At 44.6% G+C, this 23,073-nt stretch overlaps 1 protein-coding gene across 2 annotated transcripts in view; it reads right to left on the minus strand.

Annotated features, from left to right (window-relative positions):
* The window catches only part of ASB3 (ankyrin repeat and SOCS box containing 3), a 221,867-nt gene that overhangs the window by 73,669 nt on the left and 125,125 nt on the right, over window positions 1-23,073 (minus strand). For both annotated transcript variants that reach the window (XM_040351630.1, XM_040351629.1), the window contains exon 7: window positions 17,580-17,777. In XM_040351630.1, coding sequence (XP_040207564.1) covers window positions 17,580-17,777 — 198 coding nt within the window. The remainder of the gene's footprint in view (window positions 1-17,579; window positions 17,778-23,073) is intronic.

The raw sequence follows: 23,073 nt of genomic DNA on the forward strand, positions 1-23,073 counted from the left end.
CTCAAAGCAGAAGCCGAGGGAAGCCGTGGGCGTTAGCCGCGCCTCTATTCCCGCCCCCGCCAATGCAGCTAAGGGAGCTGTGGGCTTAAGCCGCGCCTCTTTTCCCGCCCCCGCCAATGCAGCTAAGGGAGCCGTGGGCTTAAGCTGCGCCTCTTTTCCCGCCCCCCTGCTGATGCAGCCGAAGACGCCGCGCCTCCTTTCCCGCCCCCCGCTGACGGCATGCGAGAGACACGTGGAGCGAGTGTCCCCGGTCCCGGTTCCGGTCCCGACCCCCGGAGCCTTCCTCCTTGGCTCACCTCACGCTGTGCACACTGCACAGGCTGCTGTGGGAGACCCGACACGGCCGAGTACTTCAGGCAGCAGAACAGTGACAGGAGTCGGAGACCATCATCATCAGGTACTTGGGGGGATGCACACTGGCGGCAATTTATGGGCACACTGATTGGCAGCAATTGATGGGACACTGATTGGCAGCAATTGATGGCACACTGATTGGCAGCAATTGGTGGCACACTGATTGGCAGCAATTGGTGGCACACTGATTGGCAGCAATTGATGGCACACTGATTGGCAGCAATTGGTGGCACACTGATTGGCGGCAATTGGTGGCACACTGGCGGCAATTGGTGGAACACTGATGGGCAATTTGGGCACACTGGCAGCAATTGGTGGCATACTGGAAGCAATTGATGGCATTGGCACACTGGCAGCAATTGATGGCACACTGGTTTATGTATGTCTTATTGTCTTAGTGATTGATTAACATCACAACTTCATTGATTTGAAATTGATACCCTTTTTTTTCGTATGATTTTTGCTTTTGCTCATCACTGCCACACACATGCAGCCATGCATTGCACGTGTGTGGCAGTAATGAGCAAAACTAAAAATCATACAAAAAAAAAGCTATCAATGAAGTTATGATGTGAATCAATCACTAAGACAATAAGACATACATAAACCATAATTTATGACATGGCATACATTGTCTTTTGGCAATACATTGTCGTTATGGGGACAATGTCCGCAGTCTCTGATCCTCTCTAGTATCATTGTCCGCAGTCTCTGATCCTCTCTAATATCATGTCTGCAGTCTCTGATCCTTTCTAGTATCATGTCTGCAGTCTCTGATCCTTTCTAGTATCATGTCTGCAGTCTCTGATCCTTTCTAGTATCATGTCTGCAGTCTCTGATCCTTTCTAGTATCATGTCTGCAGTCTCTGATCCTTTCTAGTATCATGTCTGCAGTCTCTGATCCTTTCTAGTATCATGTCTGCAGTCTCTGATCCTTTCTAGTATCATGTCTGCAGTCTCTGATCCTTTCTAGTATCATGTCTGCAGTCTCTGATCCTTTCTAGTATCATGGCCGCAGTCTCTGATGCTTTCTAGTATCATGGCCGCAGTCTCTGATCCTTTCTAGTATCATGTCTGCCGTCTCTGTCCATCTCTTGTAGTATTTTGGGGTCAGTCTGGAGCTCCTCTTTAAGTTGGCTGCTATGTATACAGTTTTCTACATGCAGAGATTTTTTTTTAAGAACAGAAGAAAACCGTGCGCAGTAATCTTGATGCATCGTGATGCATCGCGGAATCGAATCGAATCGAATCGTGGACTTGATAATCGTAATCGCATCGAATCGTGAGACCGGTGAAGATGCGCAGCCCTACTAATTACTAATGCTAGCTGCATGAGGATTAAAAATGATCAATGGCCCAGATTCAAAGAGCAATTGCGCCTGCGTAACCATAGTTACGCAGCGCAATAGCTTACTTGCCCCGGCGTAACGACTTCTCCTGATTCAGAGAGCTTGTTACGCCGACTGCAGCCTAAGATATGCGTGGCATAAGGCTCTTATGCCCTCATATCTTAGGCTGCATTCTTACGCAGGCCGCTAGGTGGCGTTCCCGTTGTGGTCAGCGTATAGTATGCAAATTGCATACTAACGCCGATTCACAACCCTACGCGAGCCCTGCGTACGCAGTTTACATCGTTTGCGTACGTCGGGTTTTTGCGTAAGGCTGCCCCTTCTATAGCAGGGGCAGCCAATGCTAAAGTATACCCGTCGTTCCCGCGTTGCGAAATTTGAAATTTACGTCGTTTGCGTAAGTGAATCGTGAATGGCCGCCTGGACGCCATTCACGTTCACTTTGAAGCAAATGACGTCCTTGCGACGTCATTTACCGCAATGCACGTCGGAAAAGTTTCCCGACGGAGCATGCGCACTAAGCTCGGGGCGGGAACGCGCCTAATTTAAATGATTCCCGCCCTACGGGATCATTTAAATTGCGCACGCTTACGCCGGGCATTTTGCCGGAGCGCCCATGCAATTTACGGAGCTACTGCTCCGTGAATCGAGGGTAGCGCAGAAAATTTGCGGGGGCGCAGGGCAAAAACGGTGCCATGCGCCTACGTAAAAACTGCGCAAATGTTACTGAATCTACCCCAATGTTGATTGGGAGAGTGAAGTTCTACTTTAAATAACAATAATGGCCTCATGTTTTTTTTGGACAACGCATATCGAAAAGGAACACAATGAACACTGATGGGGATATCCCACTCATCTAGGTTTATGAAGTCATTTGCTGTAGACAAAACAAAACAAGCTAATGATGTACAGGGATTTTGGGAGGCATGCTCCGGGTTGATACACTGTAAAACCTTAAGCAGTGCTTCATTGCAAGCTCCATGAATAATTTATGAGGGACCTGCCAGAGAATATGCTGGCTATTATCCAGGCGTACGTGTTCACATGTGCAACCAAGGACTTGGATGAGTTCCTGCCTAGAGCAATTTCAAATCTTCCACAGCCTGACCACAGAAACATTAACTATAATAGGTTAGCTATAATGCAAATGCTGTCATTAGGAAAGGGAAAATCTCAGGCCGGTGCTTGTACGTACTTTTAGGCAAAGTGGATTTATCTAGGTAGAATACATTTTGCTCATGCTTTTTACGAATGCTCCCCAACCTACGTGAGAAGTCATAGTGGGAGATCAAATTAAATGTGAACCGAAGGAGAACTTCAAGAAAAATTGAAAATTAAATATGTATGGCCGAAAGCCCTTATACCTGTGCTGGCTTTTTGTTTCTGGAGTCAATTCTTGGAATAAAAATAAAAAAGAAGCCCCATGAGGTTTTGGGCCTGCAGCACGAACTTGGTTCTGTGGGTTCTGGACAATTGGTCAGTTCAATATTTTAGTGGTCCCCTTTTTTGATTTTTATATAACAATAATACAGAATCCCCGGGCAGGTGATGCGGACTCATCTAATGCAGAAAGTATAAAGCCTGGTACACACAATGGGCCAGATTCAGGTAGGGAGCGCGTAACTCTGTGCGGGCGTAGCGTATCCTATTTACGCTACGCCTCTGCAACTTTGACAGGCAAGTGCATTATTCACAAAGCACTTGCTCCGTAAGTTGCGCCGGCGTAGCGTAAATTGGCCGGCGTAAGCCCGCCTACTGCAATTCAAATGTGTAAGATGTGGGCGTGTTTTATGTAAAATCATCGTGACCCCACGTAAATGACGCTTTTTACGAACGGCGCATGCGCCGTCCGTGAACGTATCCCAGTGCGCATGCTCCAAATTAACCCGCAAATAGTCAATGCTTTCGTCGTGAACGTAAATTACGCACAGCCCTATTCGCGAACGACTTACACAAACGACGTAATCAACGGAAAATTCGACGCTGGCCCGACGTCCATAATTAACATTGGCTACGCCTCATATAGCAGGGGTAGCTTTACGCCGGAAAAAGCCTTACGTAAATGGCGTATCTGTACTGCGACGGCCGGGCGTACGTTCGTGAATAGGCGTATCTAGCGGATTTACATATTCTAGGCGTAAATCAGCATACACGCCCCTAGCGGCCAGCATAAATATGCAGTTAAGATACGACGGCGTAGGAGACTTACGCCGGTCGTATCTTAGCAATATTTAAGCGTATCTCAGCTTGAGAATACGCTTAAATATACAACGGCGGGGATTCAGACTTACGACGGCGTATCTACTGATACGCCAGTCATAAGTTTACCTGAATCTGGCCCAATGAGATCAGATGATCGGCCATTTTTTCCTCATATCCAAAATTAAGAGTTTACTCAAGTTAAGAAAACTCTTTCCTGCTTGTGGCATCGGATAATTTTGCATGAATTCTCGTGATCGGCTCTCGAAAGTACTCCGAAAGCGGAGTACTAATGATCAGATTATTGAAAGCGGTATTTTTCGTACCATTTACTGATCGTGGGTCTCTAGGCAGGCTGTAGATAATGCAATTTTCTTTCCTGCCTTCAGTCAGGGTTGATTGAGAAATCCCTCCTGGAGAACGAATGTGTTCTACCGACAAGGGGGGGGGGGGGTTTGGGATGAGGGGGTACAGGGAGCCATCCCTGCCGGGAGAACAAAAATAGGATTTTTCACCGTAAAATCCTTTTCTCTGAAGTTCATTGACGGACACAGCACTTTAAATCTTGACCTTAGGGTTATATCGCCATCTTCAGGAGAGGACTAGGCAGAACATATAAAAACAGCAAAACTGCACAGTACCGCCCAGGGGGCGGACCAACTGACTATAACCTCTCACACTGCATCCAGAAGCTCAGTTTTTTTCTGCCTAGTGTAGGAGAAGGACCTGGCTCCCGATAGGGACTATTGGTCCTGGTGATTTTTTTCTGCCGATTCCTGTGATCTACTAATCAACAGCCGGGCCCAGCCCAACCCCTGAAAAACAACCCCAAACCATAAACCCTCCTCCACCAAATGATTTGGATCAGAGCACAAATCAAGGTCCATAAAGACATGGATGAGTTAGTTAGGAACTTGACTGGCCTGCACAGAGCCCTGACCTCAACCTGATGGAACACCTTTGAGATGAATTCGAGCGTAGACTGTGAGCCAGGCCTTCTCTCCAACATCAGTGCCTGACCTCACAAATGCTCTTTTGGAAGAATGGTCAAACATTCCCATAGACACTCCTAAACCTTGTGGACGGCCTTCCCAGAAGAGTTGAAGCTGTTATAGCTGCAAAGGGAGGGACAACTCAATATTGAACCCTACGGACTAAGACTGGGATGCCATTAAAGTTCACGTGCGTGTAAAGTCAGGGGTCCCAATACTTTTGGTAACCTAATTAATCAATGAAAAAAAGATATATGATATATATTAAACAAGTAATGTGATATTGGAGTTGAACCAATGTCCTAAACGGATATCAACACAAGAAACACATGTGAAATGATACTGTAAATCTATGAAATAAAAAGTCCAAAAACTTGATGAATCCACCAAACAACCCCAGAATGGTAATGCTGGAGACTGGGGGTCTTCTGAGAGTGCAGGGGGGCTGTGTACTGGATGGGAGGGCGGTATAATGGATGGGGGGATGTATAATGGATGGGGGGATGTATAATGGATGGGGGGATGTATAATGGATGAGGGGCTGTGTACTGGGAAGGGGGGCTGTATAATGGATGGGGGAAATGTATAATGGATGAGGGGATGTATAATGGGAAGGGGGGGCTGTACAATGGATGAGGGGCTGTGTACTGGATGGGGGGGATGTATACTGCATGGGGGATGTATAATGGATGAGGGGCTGTGTACTGGATGGGGGGATGTATAATGGATGAGGGGCTGTGTACTGGATGGGGGGATGTATAATGGATGGGGGGAATGTATAATGGATGAGGGGCTGTGTACTGGGAAGGGGGGGCTGTATAATGGATGGGGGCTGTATACTGGGGAGGGGGGCTGTATAATGGATGGGGGGTGTGTACTGGATGGGGGGGGGCGTATAATGAATGGGGGGGGGGCTGTGTACTGGGGAGGTGGGCTGTGTACTGTAAAGAGCGTGTGTTATACGCCTGTTTACAGTATTTATTTAGTCCAGGTGCAATTTAACTTGTAATCACCTGGTCACTTTATCACACCCTAGTTCATTCAGCACATTTTATTTCACTTAGAATTTTGGAAGGCAGCGCCAATTTTTTCCCTTTTTCCATCTTAATACATAAAACCTGGCCCGTTAGTGGGCCCTGAGGACAGGGTTGATGGCCACTGAACTAAAGAACGACTCTTTGTCATGTTTTTCTCTTGCTCTGCTCCTTCCTATGACAAGGCGGAGATAAAGAGACGCAGCTGAACCGTGCATTTACATTATATAGTGCACTTTACTGTATTTTCTTTTGGTCTAAGCTGGCTTACAAAGGCCCTTGGTCATGTAGGTGTTAACTGCTCCAGATCCCTTTGATGTCATTAGAGTAGAGCGGCACGATTAATCGTCAAGAATCGTTATCACGATTTTTTTCCCGTCCCATTTGTTTTTCGTATCGCGATCTTGACAAAGTATTTCCAGATCTTTCTATGCAGAGAATTCTCTCTGCTCTGCTGAAGCCACAGCTGTAAGGACAGTCTTCCAAGTATCACAACATTCTTTATCAGTGGAACCAAGTCTAAACATTGTAACAATTTGTCTTTTACATAAAAGGAATAGACTTCTATGTGTAAATTAGGTAAGTTTAACCACTTAACCACTTAAGGACCGCCTCCTGCACATTTACGTCGGCAGAATGGCACGGCTGGGCACAAGCACGTACAGGTACGTCCTGTACTAGTACCCAGCCGTGGGTAGAAGAATACGTATTGGCCTAAACTGAGGGGGAAAAAAAAAATGTATATATATTTTTGGGGGATATTTATTATAGCAAAAAGTAAAAAATATTGCATTTTCTTCAAAATTGTCGCTCTATTTTTGTTTATAGCGCAAAAAAAAACAAAAAAAAACGCAGAGGTGATCAAATACCACCAAAAGAAAGCTCTATTTGTGGGGAAAAAAGGACGAATTTTGTTTGGGAGCCACGTCGCACGACCGCGCAATTGTCAGTTAAAGTGGCGCAGTGCCGAATCGCAAAAAGGGGCCTGGTCCTTTACCTGCATTTTGGTCCGGGGCTTAAGTGGTTAAAGGGTTTGAAAGGTACAATTTTTTTTTCCTAAATAGCTTCCTTTACCTTAGTGCCGTCCTCCTTCACTTACCTCATCCTTCCATTTTGCTTTTAAATGTCCTTATTTCTTCTGAGAAATCCTCACTTCCAGTTCTTCTGTCTGTAACCCCACACAGTAATGCGAGGCTTTCTCCCTGGTGTGGAGTGTCGTGCTCGCCCCCTCCCTTGCACTACAGGAGAGTCAGGACGCACTCTACGTTGCAGATAAAGAAAGGAGCTGTGTGTTAGTGGGCGTCCTTACTCTCCTGTAGTCCAAGGGAGGGGGCGAGCATGACACTCCACACCAGGGAGAATGCCTCGCATTACTGTGTGGAGTTACAGACAGAAGAACAGGAAGTGAGGATTTCTCAGAAGAAATAAGGACATTTAAAAGCAAAATGGAAGGATGAGGTAAGTGAAGGAAGACTGCACTAAGGTAAAGGAAGCTATTTAGGAAAATAAATAAATTGTACCTTTACAACCCCTTTAAAACATAAACCTTTTTCTGACATTTGTTGGTTTCAAGTTTAAAATAATTTATTTTATTTTTTTGCTAGAAAATTACTTAAAGTGGAGGTTCACCCTAAATTTTCACTTTTGCTCAAACTGCTAGCCATAGACAGTAAATAATCTGTTGTGTTTTTTTTTTTATCTCGATCCTTACCTTTTCAATGCTGCCGTTTCTGTGCTGTCAATCAAAATCCCCCGCGTGGAGTGGGCGTGTATGTTCCTTTTCCCGGACCAGCGCTGTGTCTCATGACAATCCCAGGAGAGGCGTTGTGCTTTAATCCCGCGATATCTCGCCGGTCATGTGACTCGGCAAGCGGGCGGCAACGAAATCTCCATTTCACTGCACACTGCACATGCGCAGGATAGAGCCCCAGCATTCACCGCATCCCGGAAATAAACAGTGGTGGGCTTCAGGAGTGCCCACAAACAAGATGGAAACGTCCATCGATCGGTTTTATAAAGTATCCTTTTTCGGGAAATCGGAATGATCGCGGCTGCATATATAGGACTGGTGAGTACAACATTCGTTATATTAACAGCGGAAGAATAATATTTAAAAAAAAAAATCGTATTCCCGCAGAACCACCGCTTTAAAACCCCAAACGTGATATATATATTTCTTTTAGTAGAGAATAAAATGGTGGTTGTTGCAATATTTTATATCGCACTGTATTTGCACAGCGGTCTTTCAAATGCAATTTTTGGGGGAAAAACGATTCTCGCGGCGTAAAATCTTTCACATTATACAAAAAAAAAATGTGCAAACGTTACTGGTTATTTTTTATTTATTTTTTAATTCATTAGAGTACCGTATTTATCGCGGTATAACGCGCTCCCGCGTATACCGCGCACCCCCAAAGTGGCCCGAATTTCTGTGGAAAAAAAGTTGTTTTGTTTTTTTGTACTTACAGTTTTGGTGTCTTGCGTGGCGTTCATCGGCGGCCTCGTCGGGTCCGGCGTCCTTCTGCGGCTTCGGGTGACCTCTTCGGCGGGTCGGGCGTCCGTCTTCGGCGGGTCTGGCGTCCTCGCGTCCTCCCCGCTCGTTTCCCGCCACAAGTTTTGAATACTGCGCCGGCATATACCGAGCGCAGTACACTCGTGTAACGTCGGGCAAGGCTCGGCAACTGTCGCGCTGACGTCCTGTACGCTCAGGACGTCAGTGCGAGAGGCGCCGAGACTGCCCAAAGTTACACGAGTGTACTGCGCTCGGTATATGCCGGCGCAGTATTCAAAACTCGTGGCGGGAAAGCGGGTATCGGCGTATATCGCGCACCCACGATTTTGCCCCGATTTTCAGGGCAAAATAGTGCGCGGTATACGCTGATAAATATGGTAATTTTTTTCCCCCAAAAAATTGCATTTGAAAGACCGCTTCAAATGCAATTTTTTGAGGAAAAAATTACTCTAATGAATTAAAAAAAATAAAAATAACCAGTAACGTTAGCACAATTTTTTTTTTTTTGTATAATGTGAAAGATTTTACGCCGCGAGAATTGTGATCTTTATTTATTCTAAGCAAAAAAATTGTGATTTTCATTTTGGCCAGAATTGTGCAGCTCTACATCAGAGACGGCATAAAGCTCAATATTAGGCTTGCTCTGCATTTCTATTTCCTCTTGTTGATTCTGTCCCTATTTATAACTTCACCTAGAACATGTCAGATGGCTGTCAGGCTATCAAATGAAAAGTGACGTAAAAAATAAATAAAAAAGAAGAGGTGACTAGGTGACCACAATCCTATCTCCGCAGCTCGCGCACAGCCGCGCATACCATAGGATACGACGCGGGTTTAAAAAATAAATAAATAAAAGTGTCAATTTAGCGCTGGCTTCATTCAATTATAGAATCATGTCAAGTTCCAGAGACAGAGGAGGCTGATAACTGCCATTGGAAAGAGTAGAAACTTGAATGCAATTATGTTTTACAAGTCTGTTCACCAGTCAGGCTTTCCCAGAGGAATATTTAGGCAGATCATTTATCACTTTTGAGGCCCGGTGAGTGTATTGATGAGCCTTCTCCGCAAAATAATATATTCTTGTTTTCGGTTCAAAGTGCGTATTGTTCTAGAACTTTGCCGCTGACTAAGGATCATTTTAAACGCTACGGCTGGTTTCATACCCGCATGATGACACTGGTTTATGGGAATATTTAACAAAATGAAGAGCAAGTGTACAAACGGAGCAAGGCAAGGCAACCAATCAGAAATAAATCTTCTGTTGTTCTGGCAGGTCACTGTAAATGAAAGGGGACATCTGACTGGATGAAAGGATTCGAGTTTTAACCACTTAAGGACCGGTCCTATTTTTTACACTTGGTGTTTAAAAGTTAACCACTTAAGCCCCGGACCAATATGCTGCCTAAAGACCCAAGGTGTTTTTACAGTTCGGGACTGCGTCGCTTTAACAGACAATTGCGCGGTCGTGCGACGTGGCTCCCAAACAAAATTGGCGTCCTTTTTTCCCCACAAATAGAGCTTTCTTTTGGTGGTATTTGATCACCTCGGCGGTTTTTATTTTTTGCGCTATAAACAAAAATAGAGCAACAATTTTGAAAAAAAATTCAATATTTTTTGCTTTTTGCTATAATAAATATCCCCCAAAAACATATATAAACATTTTTTTTTTCCTCAGTTTAGGCCGATACGTATTCTTCTACCTATTTTTGGTAAAACAAATCGCAATAAGCGTTTATCGATTGGTTTGCGCAAAATTTATAGCGTTTACAAAATAGGGGATAGTTTTATTGCATTTTTATTATTTTTTTTTTTTTTTACTACTAATGGCGGCGATCAGCGATTTTTTTCGTGACTGCGACATTATGGCGGACACTTCGGACAATTTTGACACATTTTTGGGACCATTGTCATTTTCACAGCAAAACATGCATTGAGCCTAGGTTCACACTGCTGCGAATTCAAAATCGCGGTAAAATGCGCGATTTTACCGCAATTTCGCCCGCAATTTAATGTAAATCGCGGCCCGAAATCGCAAAAAGTAGTACAGGAACTACTTTTTGAAATCGCAGATGTGGCGTCGCACTGATTAGGACAGTGCCATTGCCGACAATTGCCGCCGATTTGAGATGCGATTTGACATGTCAAATCGCATCTCAAATCGTTCCAAAATCGTACCCAGTGTGAACCAGGGCTCAAATTGCATTCTTTATTGTGAAAATGACAGTTGCAGTTTGGGAGTTAACCACAGGTGGCGCTGTAGGATTTAGTGTACACTTAGTGTGTGTTTACAACTGTAGGGGGGTGTGGCTTTAGGAATGACGTCATCGATCGAGTCTCCCTATAAAGGGGATCACTCGATCAATGCAGCGCCATAGTGAAGCACGGGGAAGCCGTGTTTACATACGGCTCTCCCCGTTCTTCAGCTCCGGGGAGCGATCGCGACGGAGCGGCTATAAACAAATAGCCGCGCCGTCGTCCCGGATCGCTCCCCGAGGGAACCCGACCGCCGCGTGTAGCGGGGGGGGTCCCGATCGGACCCCCGACCCACGTCTAGGCAGGCACGTACAGGTACGTTGATGTGCCTGTCTGTTCCATTCTGCCGAAGTATATCTACATGCGGCTGTCGGGAAGTGGTTAACCACTTCAGCCCCGGAAGATTTTACCCCCTTCCTGACTAGAGTACTTTTTACAATTTGGCACGGTCGCTTTAACTGACAATTAAGCGGTCATGCGACGTTGCACCCAAACAAAATATGCATCCTTATTTTCCCACAAATATAACTTTTTTTTTGTGGAAAAAGAACACAATGGCCCGGATTCACAAAGCACTTGCGCCGACGTATCTCGAGATACGCTGCATAAGTGCAAATATGCGCCGTTGTATCTGTGCGCCGTGCCCACAAAACTAAGATACGCCAGAAAATAGGCTTCATCCGACCGACGTAACTTGCCTACGCCGGCGTATCGTGGGCGCATATTTACGCTGGACGTATTTGGCGCTCCCATTGATTTTCTATTCACATATGCAAATGAGGGAGATACGCCGATTCACGAACGTACGTACGTCCGTCCGACGCAGTGCGCGTAAAGTCATATGTCCGGCGTAAAGTTATGCCCCATAAAGGAGGTGTTACTCAGCAGCATCCATGCAAAGGGCTGCACCAGGGAACTCAAGTCGACGTATTTTACGTTGGACATGAATATGGCTGGGCGTAGGTTACGTTCACGCCGTAGGCAGTGATCCGACGTATCTTAGGCAGTTGTTCCGACGTCATATTTAGACCAGCCATGTTAAAGTATAGCCGTCGTTCCCGTGTCGAATTTTGATTTATTTATTTTTTTTGCGCAAGTCGTCCGGGAATAGGAAAGGACGTAACGCACGTCGCCGTTCAAAAAATTATGGCGGTGCGACGTCATTTCGCGCAAAGCACGGCGGGAACGCGCCTAATTTAAATGATACACGCCCCATTTGAATTAGGCGGGCTTGTGCCGGACGGCTTTACGATACGCCGCTGCAAGTTTATTTGTGAATCAAGCACTTGCGCTGAAAACTTGCGGCGGTGTAACGTAAATGTAATACGTTACACCGCCGCAGATGTACCTGAATCTGGCCCATAGTGTCTACAAAATAGGGAATAGAGTTGTGGCATTTTTATTATTATTATTATTTTTTTTACCACTAATGGTGGAGATCTGCGATTTTTATCGGGACTGCGACATTATGGCAGATAGATCAGATATTTTTGACACACTTTTGGGATCATTGACAGTGATTGAAGTGATCGTGCCACTGATCTCTCCTCTGGCCTCCAATGCAGCTGATCAGACACAGATCGGTCTGATCGGCTGCTTTACTGGCTGTTATTGGCCAGGTAAACAAGGAACCAAAAACTGGAAGTGATTAAATCCTCGTCGCTTCTGGTTTCTGACGTCACACAATGGGAGGAACAACATCTTCTCACTGTGTGCCCAGATGCCGCTGGTCACATCCTTGCCGGGCTCCCCGATAGCACGGCAGCGGGAGAGGAGTGTGACCGCCTCCTGTAAAAGTAATCCAGTGGCTCGCTAGCCGCTAGGATTACTTTTATTTTGTAGGGAATCGCTGGCACTAAAAGATGATATCTTAAACATTGCTGCAGCCATAACCAAAATGTCATAATTTCTGCCTTAGGACATTCATAAATGTACGGTGGATGGGAAGTGGTTAAACAAGCAACAATTCACTGTGCTTTCCTGTGCCAGAGGTGCCGCAGGTGGGGTGTACATCCAGCCACAGAAGTGAATTGCTGTTTGCCCCTGTACTTGTGTAAACGCAGATGCTTCTTTGTTTACATGATTAAACCCTTTGTGAGGTGAAACACGTTGGGAGCGGGAGGTGGACAGGCAAGAGATGTTGTGAATCCTCAACTTATTATATTAAAACTGGTTTTACATCAGTGTCGGTATCAGTGTGCAGCCTGTTCATTTCTACTTGACAAACACCAATGTTCTACTCATACAACTGCAATGAAATCCCTGTCTGACATAAGGGTTGATTTACTAAAACCCGTAAAGTGCAAAATCTGGTGCAACTCTGCATAAAAACCAGTCAGCTTCCAGATTTTTTGTCAAAGCTTAAAGGGTCACTAAAGGAATTCTTTTTTTTTTTTTAGCTAAATAGCTTCCTTTACCTTACTGCAGTCCTGGTTTCATGTCCTCATTGTTCGTTTTTGCTCTGATGTTGCTGTAATCCTTCTTTGTTCTGAACACTTCCTGGTTGTCTGTTTCCTGATGAAAAAAAGTCATCGGAGCTTTCTCTCTGTGGTCACTAATCAAGGAGGTGTGATTACTGTTAGGTAGATTCAGAAAGAGTTAGGCCGGCTTATCAGTAGATAAGCCGGCCTAACTCAGAATCTACGCCGAATTATGTTTAAGCGTATGCTCAAACAGAGATACGCTTAAACATATCTAAGATAGGCCGGCTTGCGCCGTCCTATCTTAAATTGCAATTTTTCGGATGGCCGCTAGGTGGCGCTTCCATTGCGGCCGGCGTAGATTATGTAAATGAGCTTCTACGCCGATTCACGAACGTACGCACGGCCGCCGCAGTCGAATTACGTCGTTTCTGTAAGGCCTTAGGCGGCCTAAAGTTATTCCACCTATGAGGTGGAATAACCATGTTAAAGTATGGCCGCCGTTCCCGCCGCAAAGTTCGAATTTTTTACGTCGTTTGCGTAAGTCGTCCGCGAATCGGGAGTTACGTCATTTACGTCCACGTCGAAATCAATAGGCCCGTATGGCCTACTTAGCCGCAATGCGCACTGGGAAATGTAGGCGCCCGGCGCATGCGCAGTAGCAAAAAACGTGAGGTCAAGCCTCATTACCATACAACATGCCCCCCTCCAACCAATTTGAATTAGGCGCCCTTACGCCCGCTCGTTTTATATTATAGTATAGTATATTAGCAGGTAAGTAGATTGAAAATCACTACTAGCCTAGCTAATTTACGGCGGTGTAGCCTAAACAGGCTAGGCTACGCCGCCCTAAAGTTAATCCATTGAATCTACCTATGTGTGTCTAAAACCCCTCAACACCAATCAGCTTCGTTTTACAAACCATCACTGCCCTGTATTGGCTCTGAGTCTCTGTACATCACAGAAGCAGGAAACAACATGCAAAAACGAAACTGAAACTGTAGGTACATTATATGATTGATTTTTATCTATTTTTAAAAGGAATCAGTTAACTATTATGTCTCTATACACAGTCATTTCAGCAAAAAAAAAATGTTTTCCTTTACAACTCCTTTAATTGAACAAGCTGAAATTAGAATGTGATTGGCTGGCATGCACAACTGCACCAGATTTTGCGCTCTCCACTTTTAGTAAATCAACCCCATACTGCCTGCCTGCGGTTTACAGTTTTCACAGCTGATGTCATCCCATATATGAACAAATCTGCCTGATAATCAGTATATACAGTATCTCACAAAAGTGAGTACACCCCTCACATTTTTGTGAATATTTTATTCTCTCTTTTCATGTGACAACACTGAAGAAATGACACTTTGCTACAATGTTGTGTATTGAGTGTACAGCTTGTATAACAGTGTAAATTTGCTGTCCCCTCAAAATCACTCAACACAGCCAATAATGTCTAAACCGCTGGCAACAAAAGTAAAAAGATGTCCAAATTGGGCCCAAAGTGTCAATATTTTGTGTGGACACCATTATTTTCCAGCACTGCCTTAACCCTCTTGGGCATGGAGTTCACCAGAGCTTCACAGGTTGCCACTGGAGTCCTCTTCCACTCCTCCATGATGACATCACAGAGCTGGTGGATGTTAGAGACCTTGCGCTCCTCCACCTTCTGTTTGAGGATGTCCCACAGATGATCAATAGGGTTTAGGTCTGGAGACACGCTTGGCCAGTCTATCACCTTTACCCTCAGCTTCTTTAGCAAGGCAGTGGGGTCGTTATGTTGGAATACTGTCCTGCGGCCCAGTCCCTGAAGAGAGGGGATCATGCTCTGCATCAGTATATTAAGGGGTATTGCCTCAATAAGCTAGTATAATGTGTAGGGATAGGTACCATCATCCTATATTTAAGTAATGGAAGAACAGGGAGATTTTTTCAAGGGCTACTCCAAGTGTTACCCTCGGTCACCAGTGATGGGTAGGACTATCTTGGTACCCTGATATAAAGAAGGGGAATGATAAAAAATGCATTCATTACAAAATATACAAACACATTCAAATTAAATTATATCTGGGTACCGAGATAGTCCTAATCATCACTGGCAATCGAGGGTAACACTTGGCGTAGCCCTTGACAAAATCTTCTCTTTCTTCCTCCGCTTCAGTATGTCACAGTACATGTTGGCATTCATGGTTCCCTCAATGATCTGTAGCTCCCCAGTGCCGGCAGCACTCATGCAGCAGCAGACCATGACACTCCCACCACCATGCTTGACTGTAGGCAAGACACACTTGTCTTTGTCCTCCTCACCTGGTTGCCGCCACACACGCCTGACACCATCTGAACCAAATAAGTTTATCTTGGTCTCATCAGACCACAGGGCATGGTTCCAGTAATCCATGTCCTTATTCTGCTTTACTTTAGCAAACTGTTTGCAGGCTTCCTTGTGCATCATCTTTAGAAGAGGCTTCCTTCTGGGACGACAGCCATGCAGACCAATTTGATGCAGTGTGCGGCGTATGGTCTGGGCACCGACAGGCTGACCCCCCACCCCTTCAACCTCTGCAGCAATGCTGGCAGCACTCAAATGTCTATTTCCCAAAGACAACCTCCGGATAGGACGCTGAGTACATACTCAACTTCTTTGTTCAACCATGGCGAGGCCTGTTATGAGTGGAACTCGTCCTGTTAAATCGCTGTATGGTCTTGGCCAATGTGCTGCAGCTCAGTTTTAGGGCCTTGGCAATATTCTTATAGCCTAGGCCATCTTTATGTAGAACAACAATTATTTTTTTTAGATCCTCAGAGTTCTTTGCCATGTTGAACTTCCAGTGACCAGTATGAGAGAGTGAGAGCGATAGCACTAAAATGGAACACACCTGCTCCCCATTCACACCTGAGACCTTGTAACACTAACAAGTCACATGACACTGGGCCCAATTTGGACATTTTAACTTAGGCCATTTTAACTTAGGCATGTACTCACTTTTGCCAGCGGTTTAGACATTAAAGGCTGTGTGTTGAGTTATTTTGAGGGGACAGCAAATTTACACTGTTATACAAGCTGTACATTCACTACTTTACATTGTAGCAAAGTGTCATTTCTTCAGTGTTGTCACATGAAAATATATAATAAAATATTTACAAAAATGTGAGGGGTGTACTCACTTTTGTGAGATACTGCATAGTGACACTATAAGGAAGAATATGTGCAGGTTTAATTTTTGCTCTTCTTCCCTGACCTAAACCAGTTCACCTTCTCTTATCCCCAGATACATATTCATCTTGATCCGGGACTACCCCTATAGTTTACATCACAACCCAAACATATTCTAAACACTGGCTGCGCATGTGCAGTAGGTCCAGATTGACCTCAATGGGGCTATGATTCAAGGCTTAAAATGGGAGGTGGCCTTATAAATGTGTCTATGGGAAACTACTGCCCAGGCAGAGTCAGTGCACAGAAGGCAGGGCCGTCTTTACCGCAGGGCAAATGGGGAAGCTGCCCAGGGCCCTGTCACTGTTAGGGGCCCAAAGCAGAGCTGCCCGTAAGACTGCGTGCTGCCCTCAAAACGGCGCTGAAATCCCCAGACAGACAGTGTCTGTCCCTGTCATCAGCGGCAAGCCGCGCGCAGCCAGTGCCAGGTCTTGATATTTTTTTTATTTTTTTTTAGATCGAGGCGCCGGAGCGGCCCGGGCCGCGGGGGCCTTGAGTTCCACTGATGCTCTGGCCCCGTCCCTTGCTATGCGTGCAGCGTGCTGTCCGCAGTGTTCAGTGACCAGTGTACCTGATCAGAGGAGCGGGGGAGGAGGAGTGAGAGATCAGAGTGAGACCGTGGAGTGCAGCTGCCTGGTGGTTCATGCTTGACTTGCAGGTCTGGTCAGTGTTTTAAAGAGTTCAGCCTGCACCCACCTTCCTCTGCACCCATCTCCCTCTGCATTCTGCACCTACCTTCCTCTGCACCCACCTCACTCTGCACCTACCTTCCTCTGCACCCATCTCCCTCTGCATTCGGCACCTACCTTCCTCTGCACCCACCTCACTCTGCACCTACCTTCCTCTGCATTCGGCACCTACCTTCCTCTGCACCCACCTCACCCCTCAATACTAGTGCAATTTGGCCACACCATCAATTTGCACAGAGAGGTTATGATGTGTAGTAACCTCTTACAACTAATCGGTGAGTAATATTGATTTGCAGTAACCTCCTAGAGCCCAAGTAGTGAGCAGTAATGATCTGCAGTAAACTAATTTTGAGTCTAGCTGGGGGGGGGGGCAATAAAATCTTTAACCAGGACCCAGTGAATGTTAAAGACGGCCCTGACAGAAGGGCTTTGCATCTGGCAAGTATGCATCTGGTGGGGGAGAAGGTGGGCAAGAAATGAGAACTATACTGTGTTTCAAAGTGCGTGTATTCTTAAAAAACAAAACAAACAGTAAAACAAAGAAATAAGTACCGTACCCTTTTTGAATAGCCATACACATTGGTGATTTACATTCAAACACTGGGCACTCCTGAGCCTCTGGGTTGTATCCTCTAGCCAGTAACATCTCCAGACATTCCTGTTGTCCTCCATAGACAGCAGAGTACACCGGACTGACCTGACTCTTCCCCGTGCCACAAACACCATCAGTCACTGTTATCAGCATGTCCAGAATCCTGTAATCATATGTTCAAAACCATACAATTATTATTATTGTCCAACAAAGCCCTAATTTTTGGTCTAATTATAAATCTAGTGTATATTCTCAAACATCTTCTGAGCTATAAGAATTCTGGCCCTTTTAGTCCTCATGCACACTGGAAGTTTTTTGACGTTTTCACAGCAGCTGTTTTTGGCTGTAGATGTTTTTTTCTACAGTCATTAAACTCTCCATCATGTTATCCTATGTGTCCATGCACACATACCGTATATACTCGAGTAAAAGCCGAGTTTTTCAGCACATTTTTTTGTGCTGAAAATGCCCCCCCTCAGCTTATACTCGAGTCACCTTTTTGCGCCTGATCTCCTGGACGTTGGGGACCTGGTACCGGCCGGCCGTAGGTCCCCTGGACCCCAAACTGCCACACATGTAGCCCCACTCTTCATCTACAAGTGTGCAAAGTTTGTTGTCCGGGGGACCTACAGCCGGGGAGAACTGATTTTTCAAAGCCGGGCACTCCTTCCATAGACTCCTATGTTAAACATCAGTCTAGTCATGGACACAGTGAGGCATGGGCACAGTGAGGCATGGGCACAGTGAGGCAAAGTGAGGCATGGACGTGGACACAGTGAGGCATGGGCACAGTGAGGCATGCACATAGACACAGTGAGGCATGGACGTGGACACAGTAAGGCATGCAGATGGACACCCTAGACTTATACTCGAGTCAATAAGTTTTCCAATTTTTTTTGTGGTAAAATTAGGTGCTTCGGCTTATATTTGGGTCGGCTTATACCCGAGTATATACGGTAGGCTGTTATCAGCACTTTTGGGCAGTGGCATTTTTGAGCAGTGAAAAAAAAACCTAGTGGGTTCTGAGAGACGTTTTGCAGCTGTAAAAATGCTCTAACCCTGATAAATGCTCAAAAACGTCTCTCACCAGTATTTTTTTTAAAGTTTTTGATCCATTGAAAAAAAAAAATTCTTTAAAAAAAACGATAACGCTAAAAAACGCTATTGCAAAAACGCTGAAAAAAAGTAGAAAAACTCACTGCAAAGCTACTGGCGTTTTTATAACGTTATTTTAACGGCCAGTGTGCATGAGGCCTTATTAGTAGGACAGGCCAACGTTTGTAAAATGTAACTAGGCAGGGGACTGCTGCAAGTTTTCAGGAAGGAAAACATTATGGAAAGCAACATTTGTCCACATGTAGAAAATGCAAACGTACACTATATGGCCAAAAGCGTATGGATGTGGGCTTGCTGTAAATCTCATTTCTATCGCCACACCCTAGATCAGCCTTCCTCAACCTTTTTACCCTTGAGAAAATCCTAAAATGTTTTCAGGTATTCCGTTAGAGCTGAACATTTTTTTCTGATCTAAAGTCTAAAGATCAAGTGTAGTATCTGTTCTTGTCAGTGTCCAGTGAGGGAACTCCGCTGTCATTCTGGCCTTTTGGCATGTATACAGTGCCTTGCAAAATGTCCACCCCCCCTCCTTGGCTTTTTACCTATTTTGTTACATTACAGCATTTAGTTAAAAAAAAATTAATTTGAATTATATGTGATGGATCAGAACACAATAGTCTAAGTTGAAGTAAAATTAGAAAAATATATACATAAAACAATTTTTCAGAAATAAAAAACTGATAATTGGCATGTACGTATGTATTCACCCCCTTTGTTATGAAGCCCATAAAAATCTCTGGTGCAACCAATTACCTTCAGAAGTCACATAATTAGTGAAATGATGTCCACCTGTGTGCAATCTAAGTGTCACATGATCTGTCATTACATATACATACCTTTATGAAAGGCCCCAAAGGCTGCAACACCTAAGCAAGAGGCACCACTAACCAAACACTGCCATGAAGACCAAGGAACTCTCCAAGTAAGGGACAATGTTGTTGAGAAGTACAAGTCAGGGTTAGGTTATAAAAAAATATCCAAATCCTTGATGATCCCTAGGAGCACTATCAAATCTATCATAACCAAATAGAAAGAACATGGCACAACAGCAAACCTGCCAAGAGACGGCCGCACACCAAAAATCACGTACTGGGCAAGGAGGGCATTAATCAGAGAGGCAGCGCAGAGACCTAAGGTAACCCTGGAGGAGCTGCAGAGTTCCACAGCAGAGACTGGAGTATCTGTAAATAGGATGACAATAAGCCGTACGCTCCATAGAGTTGGGCTTTTTGGCAGAGTGGCCAGAAGAAAGACATTACTTTCAGCAAAAAACAAAATGGCACCTTTTGAGTTTGCGAAAAGCATGTGGGAGACTCCCAAAATGTATGGAGGAAGGTGCTTTGGTCTGATGACACTAAAACTTTTTGGCCATCAAAGAAAACGCTATGTCTGGCGCAAACCCAACACATCACATCACCCAAAGTCCTGACTGTTTTTCAGCAGTCAGGACTGGGAAACTGGTCAGAGTTGAGGGAAAGATGGATGCTGCTAAATACAGGGATATTAGATTGAGATTGAGAAATATCACAGCAGAGACTTACTGGCAACAGTACAAAACCTATTTCAGCAGGTTATGGGGCCGGAGGCACCTGAATCGTGGAGGTAGAGAGAGTGCACCGTGCCACCTTTCCTGCCAGTCAGAATAAAGAAAGACCCCAAATTAGATTCAACAGCAGGGAAAACCGCATCATCATATAGAGCTCTAAAACATGTGAAAAACTCATCCGATCTTTTCACTTGGTCGATAACTGGCGGGCACTAAATATGGGGACGAGGGACTATAGTTACTACTCAAAAACCCATAAAGCATACTCCAGGCTGGACTTATTTTTGGTGGATCAGTACTACCTGGAACATGTAAGAGCTGTTAAAATTTAACCAATAACGATATCCGATCAATGCACCAGTGGTATTAATGCTTCTCCCGATATCTGCAGGTCATCGAGAGCGGACTTGGCGGCTAAATGAGTCACTGCTAGATGACAATCAGATATCGGAGGACATACAGAGGTGTGAGGTATTAGAACAAATGGTATGGGGGGCCCATAAGGTGGTTATTAGAGGAGAATTACTAGCGCATGAGTCCAGAGTAAAAAAAAAAGAAGAAGAAAGGAGATAGAGGACCTGTTGGAAAAAATACATGAGTGGGAGACTAAACATAAGAGCAATCGGGACCCGGGAGAGGCCAGGCAGCTAGAGGCATTGAAAACAAAGTTTTCCATATGCTTGGATAGAAAGGTTAAGGATAAATATAGATTCTTTGCACACCGATTTTATGAGCATGGGAATAAATGAGGCAGATTATTGACCAGACAACTTAAAAAAACAACAAGAAATTTCCATTGTCCATAACATAAAAGTAAACAACAATCAGGTAATAGATACCAAATCCAAAGCTATGGAATTCCAGTGTTTCTATACGGACCTATATAACATTCAACCAACCTTGTCGAGAATAGAAGCAGGGAACAAGTAAAAGAGATGAGAGAATATATTAAGGAGTCCACGTTACCAACATTCCCCCCTGATGTAGCCGAGAAATTAGAGGGGTCAATTACTATAGGGGAAATCAATAGAGTAATTAAAAATCTACCAACGGGGAAAAGTCCAGGACCGGACAGCCTAACAAATGCATATTATAAGAAGTTTAGTAACACATTGGCTACTCCACTATGTAATTATTTCAATCAAATCACAGCTACCAACCCCTTACCTCCTGAACCATTATTAGCATATGTGACAGTTATATCCAATCCTGGGAAAGACCCACAATATTGTGCAATCTACAGAACAATTTCCCTCAGATTCAATTCAGATATTAAATTATTGTCTAAAATATTAGCAACCAGACTACAGGACAAGGTAATACAATTAATTCACCTGGATCAAACGGGCTTTATGATGGGCCGGGAAACAAAAGATAACACCATCTGAGCCTATATTACACTGGATGCAGAATGGTCCTAATAGGATCCCAAGGGTAGTTCTATCAATGGATGCCGAAAAGGCCTTTAATAGAGTGAGTTGGGCCTTTATGATGGAGGTATTAAGGGGAATAGGTCTGAAGGAACGGATGAGGGGGTGGATATCAGCATTGTAGGCTAGACCGAGAGCAAAGGTTAAGGTTAATGGGACCCTGTCAGGATGTTTTAATATATGCAACGGCACAAGGCAGGGTTGCCCACTGTCTCCGATACTGTTTGCCCTGACCTTGGAGCCATTCTTATGTAGAGTGAGAGAAAATGATGGAATAAAGGGGGTTGAAATTGGTCCCAAAGAGTATAAAGCATCAGCATATGCGGACGCTTTATTATTCTATCAAACCACAAGAATCCATATCAGTACTGATACAGGAAGTGAAGAGATATGTAAATATATGCATCTAATTTTAAAATAAACCTAGAGAAATCTGTTATATTATCTAGCCACGTGCCAATATCATTCGTTACAACCCTGCAAAATGCTTTCCCGTTCATCTGGAAGTTGGAACAGGGAATCACTATACTATCTAGGAGTACACATAACTGCAGACACAAAACTCATGTATGAGCGTAACTATGGTTCCCTGGTCACAGAGATAACGGAGAACTTGTGTAGATGGAAAAGCCACACGCTGACATGGTTCGGTAGAATCAACACTCTTAAAATGAACGCAATACTCAGATTAATATATATTCTGTACACCGTTCCTATAGCACTCCCTCAAATCTTTTTTTTAAAAGTACGTAAAGCATTTACAGCCTTCGTATGGAATGATGGAAACTCCCGAATAGCCTATGATATTCTTCGTAGAAGCAAAAGAGAAGGGGGAGTAGGGTTAACGGACATTGCACTGTATTACAGAGCAATGTTGTTGGTACGCATCCTAACTTGGTGTCATGACACAGCAAATAAAACCTGGAATCTCATAGACATAAGTATGATGGGTAGAAACTTGGCTGGAGCACCATGGATACCAGCCAAGGCTAGGGGCTTGTCTAATTGGACATCGCCACTAGCCCAGAATACACTGGCAGTGTGGGACAAAATAAACAAAAATGGCAAATATGCCCCCCGAACATCCCCGCTGGCCCCACTGGGAGGGTATCCATGGTTCCCTCCGTGTGAAGAAAGGGGAGCACTGGGTCCATGGGAATCGGATGGAAACACAACATGTATGAGGTATGCCCCATTAGGAACCCTAAACCCAAAGTGTGAATTGGTGCAAGGAGACATGGTGATTTCGGGATGGAGATATTACCAAATGCAGAATTTCTTTAATAAATTAAGACCTCCAGTAAGGACGATGAATTCTTTAACTACATTTGAAAACATGTGCATGAAGATGTCAAAACCCAACCATC

Source organism: Rana temporaria, chromosome 4, assembly GCF_905171775.1.
Source record: "Rana temporaria chromosome 4, aRanTem1.1, whole genome shotgun sequence".
In the NCBI taxonomy this organism is placed as follows: Eukaryota; Metazoa; Chordata; class Amphibia; order Anura; family Ranidae; genus Rana; species Rana temporaria.